The following is a 9,105-nucleotide window of genomic DNA, read 5'->3' as shown; positions in this document are numbered from 1 at the left end:
ACAAGAAATAAAAGTAAAATAAAAACAGATAAGAAAAATGGCTTTACGTCATCCTGGAAGAGACTTTTACTAATGGAACTGCTTCCCATTGGAAGCCCTTGCCTGGTGCATGTTTCCCTCCATCCTTTATAATCTAGACTCTGTTTCAAGAGGAATATACATTCCTACTTTTAGGTCTCCTGAATTATTTTTACTTTAAATAGGGGCTTACCTTTTCTTCTTGTAGCCCAGTACAAAAAGGGGCTTCAGCCTTGTTTTGTGCAAAATTGCATTAAAACAAACATTGAATAAACAACACAAAATTATCCCACGAGGCTCTCTTTGTTTTAGTGATACCCCACAACAAGTTTGTTTACTTTCTGAAAAGTACTTTTAGACCAACAATGAAAGGACCCCGTAACTGCCACGCGAGAGCGTGTGAATTTTAGACTCGAGCTCTAGTGGGTACAGAACTAATTGTTGAATGCTTTTAACTTCAATTGAGTAGGGTGAGGAAGGGTAGCGAACTCTTCAAACAAAAAATCATCCAAACGATTGAAAAGAAAACAGCATTTAAAATTCCCGCTTCATTGTTGGTGTGTTGTTGGCCTTTATTCACAATTACTTGGAGGAATGCGCTTTCTACCAGGTGCGTCACGCTGTAGGCCTTTGAATGGTATCACAACATGAGACTCCACAGCGATTGGTTGAGATTTTTCTTCCATTGTTACTGCCACCCATTACTGGGTTTTATCTGACTGTGCAGTAGTCGGGTAACCTTCGTGATTATCGATACTCTATCACCAGCTTGAGGCTCCAGACTTTGCTACTGGTGAACGTTTTCCATTCATCATTGCGTCTTCCACTCCGAAGCAGCTCCTGTTCGTGTGTCGTCGTCTTCTACTGAGAAGACATTAATCATTGCATGTAACGTTTGGTTAACTCGATTGAAAGAAACATGAAGAACCTGGTTCTACTCCTGTTGTTGGTTTGTACCCTTCATGGTAAGTGCCCTAATCCACTTTAATTCAAAATCACGACGGACTGCAGTTCGACATTATCACTACATCGCTGCGGTTCCAAGATATGCTCGGTGGTGCTATTGTGAGTTCTATCTTATTGTGGACAGGTCGACTTGTCCCACTAATAGAGTGACATTGTGCATTTTTCTATTATATGATAAATGACGTTGGTTGTATCCTTACTCTCTTAATGTAAAATAATGAAAAGGCACTCTTGAAACTAAGAGCCAAATGAGGGACAACTCTTTTTTCGAGTGGTATTCCACTCCTTTAAATTGAAGTTTGCATCTTTTTGAGTGATTTTTTCCACTCTCTCCTGGAGTGAGACCCCCTCTAAAAGAGTGAAATAACCACCAATCTTTTTAGAGAGCCATATGAGGGACAACTCGTATTGTAAAGAGTGGTCTTTTTCACCCTTTTTATTTAGGGAGTATGTTTACACATTAAACAATAAAGTAGCGACAACAACATGATGAGTAGCAAACATGCACAAATTGACAAGTTTTAGATGTGGGCGAAATACAAGGCTTCGGTTTTTCTTGCGATTCGAACCGCGGTCCTACGATGTAAAAGGAAGGAACATAAATTCAAGAACTGAAAACCCAGATAAAAAGGGCAGTAATGCTTAATTATCATATATTATAACGCCAAGATAAATCAGAGAGCAAAACGCCCAGATGAAAAGGGTTGTATTGGTGAATTTCTGTTTATTTTATTCACATAAAACAAAGTAAAGTCGGGAAAAACACAAACAACTTTGGAGCTAAGTTTTCTTTCCTATAGGTAATAAACAATTTATTGTGTTTTGTTTCTCACAACCCGACGTGTGTATACGCACTTTATACTCGGTATGTCCCGCAATCGTAGCAAGTTAAATTTGTAAGAGTTGTTGCTATTCCACTCAGTTGTGTGCATTTTGTGCCTGCAAAAGAACAGGCCTCGTGGCTTTTGTTTTGTAATTTGTATAACTGTCTTTGATTTGTTCAGGTAGCTGTGTCTTTGGAGACGTTTCCTGCTATGACTGTTATAACATCCCAATAATAGGGACCGCTGCGTGCGGTGAGCCTTTCGACCCACGTGATGCCATGGTTGAAACGACCACATGCTCACGTGGCAAATGTGCGGTAAGTAAAATAACCTATTAAATGCACTTGACACTATTGGTAATTACTCAACATAATTATTAGCATAAAACCTTACTTGCGGTTATGGAGAGCTGCCGATAGTATACAACATTGTGAGACACGGCCCCTTCTGAAGTAACGCAGTTTTCAGGAAAGAATTAATTTTCCACGAATTTAATCTCGATATCTCAGAATGAGATTTTGAGACCGCGAAATCAAGCACCTGAAAGCACACAACTTTGTGTGACAAGGTTTTTCCCTCCATTATTATTTCGTAACTTCGAGCACCAATTGAGCTTAAATGTTCAGGTCTGTTATTTTATGAATATGTTGAGATCACCAAGTGAGAAGACTGCATGGTCTTTGACAATTACGTGTCCAGTGTCTTTAACAGACCGTTACACTGCAACAGTGTGGAACTTGCTAGCTTTTAAAAAAATTACTCTGCAATTGAATTTAGTTAGGATACCATTTCCTGACTACAATGGGAATCTATCGGGTGAGTTTGTACCTAAAAAGCGCTTGAAAACAGGTTGTTGTAAAATGCATTATGGCTAGAAAGAAGTTTACACAGCGTGCCATTTTGTGGAGTCAAGTTTTTGACTCCACAAAATGGCCGACGTGTTAGTTCACAAAATAAAAGAAAAACCGTGCGAAGACCAACTCACCCGATCTAAGGCAACATGTTCCTTTATAAGATGTCATCATGCAGCAGTGAAATAAAGCAGGATTCGACATCCTTGATGTTTTTCTTTTCAAGCCTAATACGCAATTGTGTTATGAGGGAATAGTTTTTGTCGGTTTTCTTATGATTTATTTTCAAGAAATTAGTTAAAGCCATTTGACCCCTTCGGTAAACAGTATTGTCCAATGCCAACACTTCGTGTATCACAACTTCTATATCACATAACAAAACTGTGAAAATTTAGGCTCAATCGGTCATCGGAGTCGGGAGAAAATAACGGGAAAACCCACCCTTGTCTCCGCGCGTTTAGCCGTGTCACGACATGTGTTTAAAAATTAAATCCGTAATTCTCGCTATCGAGAATTGATATTGTTTTACTGTTTTCTCACAAAGTAAAGCATTTCATGGAATAGTATTTCAAGAGAAGTCACACCACTGCCTTATGTAAACCCTGTAAGTTATTTGTAAATCTGTGATTTTTTTTTTTTTTTTTTTTTTTTTTTTTTTTTATGTACCGAAAGGGTCCAATGGCTTTAATGAGAATTGTCTCTTGGGCGAGACGCTACAAGAAGCCATTTGCGAGTTAGATCTGAATGTTTTCTGGTATAAAATGACCTGCAGTCACAAGTTACCGCTTACACTTGAATTCCCCAGACCATAGAGACAGTTGCTATGCCACATGGTTCAGGACAAGCTTTTGTATAGCAGCCTCCAGATGAGCAGACCCTGGTACCACTGTGTCATACACATCCTTTCGAAATAGTGAATGGGTGTTCACCGTCTCTTACGTATAACAAAAGCTTGTTTGGCCCCCTTATCTTATGACATAGCAACTCTCTCGATGTCTGAGGAATTCAAATCTTAGTGGTGACTATAATATTGTTCAAGCGCGTCATTGTACCAAACAATTATTGAAATCTTAGAAGCAAAAGACTTTGTCGCACGCAATCTACATTCCGTGACCAAGTTGCTCCCTATCATTGCATGATTCGGTTTCCTCAAACTAAGTAAAGATACCTACCGAGTTTGTCTGATGGAATTATTTATTTTCCCCATCAGGTCTACTTTCTAAACGAAACATCCACAAAGACAATTCTGCAGAGAGGATGTCCATTGATAGAATACCTATGCATGTCGGATAAACCCCAATGCATGGAAGACGTGTGTATAGACTGCTGCTCGGGTAACTTATGCAACGGACCACCCACTGTAAGAAGTGCTAACAACAATGGACAAAACGCTGGAAACAACGGGCAAGCTACTAATCGAGACAGCAATGGATTTAACATGTTATTTATGTCACTTGCCAGCATTTTGCTGATGATTGGTTCATAGATAACTGGCGGAAAGTGAAAATTAATTTGATTTATTGAATAGCCGCCTTCTTTCGAGTTGCAATGACATTAGTAGTGTCTTGAAAATTTGCAGCTCGATAGAATGGTTGATACTCATTTTGATAAAAGCTTTTATTTTGATTAAAATTGGCTGCCGTCCTTGGTGATTGTTTATACAATTTGTGTGCTGTGCTGAAAATTAACGTTTCGTGGCATTGGTTGTTATTGAACATTGTAAAATTGAAGGCAAACACAACAAACTGCAAAATAACAACAGTTCACATGCAATATCTAAATTTTAAACTGTTAAAACAGTTGCAATTGTGTAAGAAAAGGGAAAGAAACAAGTACACAGTTATATTTATTACATTTATTATATTGCGTTAAATGTTATAGTTCGTAATTTATTTTTGAATAAGATAAAAAATATAACAGAGTTCTATTCAATATAATCATCATATTGCTCTAAGTGTTATCGTTTGGAATTCCAGTAAGACACCGTTGCGTTAATTGTTATAGTTTGAAATTAATGTTTTTGATTTGAACTCGATACAGAAACTGAGTGTTCAACGGGAAGTATCGCATACCGTTAAAGCCAGTATACACTTTCGGAACAGAAAACAAATAAAAGTTCACATATTTACAAATAACTCACAGGGTTTACAGAAGTTAATTGTGAAAGACTTCTCTTGAAATATTATTCCATGAAATGCTTTACTTTTTGAGAAAACATGAAAATAATTATCAATTCTCTTTATCGAGAATTACGGATTTATTTAAAACTCATGATATGACACGGCGACACCATGTCGTATTTAAATTTGTTTGGCATTCCACTAAGACACCTTTGTGTCAATTGTTATAGTTTGAAATTCAATTTTTGATTTGAACTCATACAGATACTGAGTGTTCAAAGACATTATACACTTTCGGGAAACAGTATTGTCCAAGTCCCACACTTCGTGTATCACAAGTAATATATAAAATAAAAAACCTGTGAGAATTTAGGTTCAATCGGTAATATGGTCCAAGGCGTCATTGACTTCATTTACTTTATTACCTCTTTTAAACTCTTGTAATGCACAATGGGTGAATAGATGTACCCATCGCGCTATTCGTGAAAAATAATGGCGCGATTTAACAATAGCATGACGTCACAGGTGTTGGTTAAGCATTGAGAAGCAAATGACCTTCGTTTCCGCATGGATGATATACCTACGACGTCAAGGTGTGATATTAAGGTGTGTCAATCACGTGATGTATTTTTTCCGAACTAGTCGTCTAAGCGTCACGTGAGACCATTAGGAATTCACCAACGAAGCCGCGCTGCTTTTACACCACGCTGTCTATACAACCTCACGAAGCACCAAAGCTTGCTTTTTGATCAAAGCAATACTGGTAGTTTTCCGAACTAGTCGTCTAAAGCGTCACGAGTCCATGAGGTATACAAATCACCAATACAGCCGCACTGCTTTTGCACAACGATGCTTGTGTCTGTTCTTGTAACACCACAACTTGCTTTCTGATCGAGGCAATCTTGGTATCTACGGGGTTGAATACAGTATGCTCTCTGCTACCATGATCAATCTTTATCACGCCAGCCATGCGTTGGCTCCCCTGGTGCTGATGACATCAATCATCTTGTTAGGTAAGGGTTTTCCTGGATTTATGACCATGTGCTTAATTAAAAAATATTGCCATCATAAAATTCAATGTCGTCGTGGTTTATGCTTGAAACATGACATTTATTATTGATCGCTACGAATTACCACCTCTTCATTCCAGTGTTTGTTTAGTTGATATACATAATCAGAAGTAAATAATAATTAATCGGTGCATATAACTATTCATGTTTTTTAAAAGTACTGCAATACAGCGACCAAAGGCCGACATGTACAGTTTACCAAAAAAAAAGTCATTAAAATGTTTCATATATTCAAAACCAAATAAATATCAAATAATTAAACTCGCACACAACAACTTTGTGACATTAAAACATAAAAAGAGCACAACACAATAATGTTGATTGATTAAAATTCAACCATTTCTCATGATCCAGAGATCCTCGCCACAAGATAGAAGTGGGAACAAGTAGCATCGTTTAGCGCACAATAGAAGCTAGATCGAGATGGAATATAGAATGCAGTTAAACATAGAAATAAAATAAATTAACAAATAAACTTAATTTTAAAGGAACACATTGCCATGGGTCGAACGAGTTGGTCTTTGAAAAGAGTTGGTCTTTGAATCCGTTTGTTATGAAATGCATATTGTTGGATATATATTTTACAAGTAGAATATAATGATCCACACATGTATCACTTGAAACTGCGTGGTTTTCCTTTTACCACGCAATTTTGAGGCAAATTTGTGTGGATCATTGTATTCTACTTTTAAAACATCTTTCTAACCATATTCATATTTATAACAAACGGTTACGAACGCTCTTTAAAGACCAACTCGACCTATCAAAGGCAACGTGTCCCTCTAAATTTTATTGAAATCACAAGAAATGGTTTCCATTTTGATGATGCCTGAATTGATTTGTACTGCAGTACCCGATGGCTCTTGTCTTATGATCAAGAATCGAGAAATTTCTGTCAGATAAACCAAAGATTCAGAGATGAACAAAACTTGCTTTTTGTATCAATATGCGTTGGTTTAAAACGGTCCTTCAAAACTCTATTTATTATAAAGTAGATTGACAAGTCACAAACATTGACAACATTTGCTCGTTAGTTTTATATAATTATTCCCGCAGTACCTCGTCAGTTTCCACGTAACATTTTGGTGGCAAATTAAATGCAAACTATGTTGTTTCCTCCTAAAGGATTTGGGTACTTTTTGTAACACAATACAACATGTCCACAGATTTACATTAAAGGGAAGGAACATGTTTGGTAATTACTGAAAACAAATATTAACTTAAAAACTGACTTGGTAACAAGTATTGGAGAGCTGTTGATGGTATAAAACATTGTGAGAAACGGCTCCCTCTGAAGAAACGTAGTTTTTGGGAAAGAGGTGATTATTTTCTCACTACAATAATAAAGACTTCTGGCTCGAAGTCTTTTATTCCTATCTGAAAGCACACAAATTCATCCAACAAGGGTGTTTTTTCTTTCATAATTTTGTTCGCAACTTCGATGACCGATTGAGCAAACAAATTTACAGGCTCGTTATGTTATGCTTATGATGTGAGAATACTGGTCTTTGACATCGAGCGAATTTTCTTTCAACGGGAATGCTATATAATCTTGTTCATAACGTGTTTGTTTACCATTTAAATTAAATTAATTTTGATATTTTGTGTGTACACTTCGTTATTATCGATTCAAAAATCATACAAAAACTTTGGGTTGTGAAAGACTAAACAAACTTCTGCCGATGACGGCGTGCGTCAAAATAACAATGCTTTGACGTCATGTCAGGGAGTTTGCTTTATTATACCTCCACACGGCAAAAAAAAAAAAGCGGCTACACAAATTTGAGCTCCCAACTGTGATTTAACATGAGTGATGACGTTAAAGAGCACGCTTTTCGCGAATCGTTCAGAAAGTTGCTGGATAAGGTATTCGAAATGATTTTGTACGGAAATTTAAAATATGTTCATAGTCATATGACTTGATTTCCTTATTGGTTGACAACATTTCAAATAAAATTCAGCAAATATCGCGACTTGCAATTTTAAACTTTCACCGCTTGAATATATAATGATGGTTGAACGCTTATTTTGTCAACATAAACGTTCGGGTGCACTCAGAAGCCATTCAACCGTTAACTGCCGTGTAGCAAGGGATCTTACCCTAATTACAATACAACATGGAAAGCTACATCTTATAGGGTAAAACCCTATGAAGTGGACGAAGCTTTTATAATGGATTAACCAGGTCAATAGATGATATATATGATATGTTGTGCACTCAGCTCTACGGTTAAACGAGGGAGGAGTATCGCACTCCAAAACTATAATAATTGACTTTTATTCCGTTGACGTTTACCGAATTACGAATAGTTCAAAGATTGTCCTTTTCTCCGTATTAATACACACGGAGGCTTGATTTTTCACTAAAAATCGCCAAAAACTAACAGCTTATATGTGACCTTTTCCCTCTGGACACCACCCCAAGGGCCGCACAGCCGGCCCCTCGACCCCACCGTAAAATGTATTTGAGCCCCCTGTACTAAGCCAGTTACCACACGCCAAAAGATCCTCACCAACAGGGCCCAATTTAATGGTTCTGCTTACCGCCGAATTCTGCGCTTACGATCACGATTCCCCGCTTACGTGCAAGCGCCGAATTTCTGCGCTAGCCTTGTAAGAGCAGAATGCCTAGTAACGTTAGGTATGCACGCGCAGAAGGCAAAATTCACCGCTAACCCGTGAAACGCACTTAACACGAAGTTGATGACCACTTTAAGACACGTCTGGTTGGATGCGGAAGCCGCACGCGGAGCAAGCTCTTTGAACAACACTGTACACGTTTATTTGCCAAAACAACACTAATTTATAGCAGTATGAGACATGTAAAAGTCACGTCTCGTATAACTAATGAGTGTTGTTTTGACTTAAACGTTTAAAGAGTGAGCCAACCTAGACCAAAAAGCCTATACAGCCAATAGTACGCATACTAATTTTGTATCTTTAGACTTGAACCCACTCAAACAGTGCTCTTTCCAGAACCGAATCGGGATTGTTCGTATTTTGAAACTTTATACTTTGTGCCAAAAAATAATACTTTCTAAATATCACAGCCTCAGGTTCTGAGGTAATTTGGTAGCTCATTCATACATGCACTTAGCAGTGAAATATCAGGCATGTACAAACTTAAGTATTGGTCTTCGGCACCGATACACGAGGCATTAACTCTGGTCTATCATAACCAACAAGCTCAACCAAGGTATACCTATGAAATAAAAAAGCTGAAAGGTAACAATGAAACGCTGCGGAGCGGGTAGAC

General features: G+C 37.6%; 1 protein-coding gene across 1 annotated transcript; it reads left to right on the top strand.

Moving 5' to 3' along the window:
• The first annotated feature begins 768 nt into the window (after positions 1-768).
• LOC139943118 (uncharacterized) lies at positions 769-5,169 on the top strand. The gene is made up of 3 exons (XM_071939936.1): positions 769-983; positions 1,989-2,125; positions 3,870-5,169. The coding sequence occupies exons 1-3, from the start codon at positions 938-940 to the stop codon at positions 4,143-4,145; spliced, it is 459 nt and encodes a 152-aa protein (XP_071796037.1). The 5' UTR covers positions 769-937; the 3' UTR covers positions 4,146-5,169.
• Positions 5,170-9,105: the final 3,936 nt, after the last annotated feature.

This window comes from Asterias amurensis, chromosome 10 (assembly GCF_032118995.1).
Source record: "Asterias amurensis chromosome 10, ASM3211899v1".
Classification (NCBI taxonomy): domain Eukaryota; kingdom Metazoa; phylum Echinodermata; class Asteroidea; order Forcipulatida; family Asteriidae; genus Asterias; species Asterias amurensis.
Note: the sequence above shows the minus strand (reverse complement) of the source record. Positions and strands in the feature narration are given on the sequence as shown.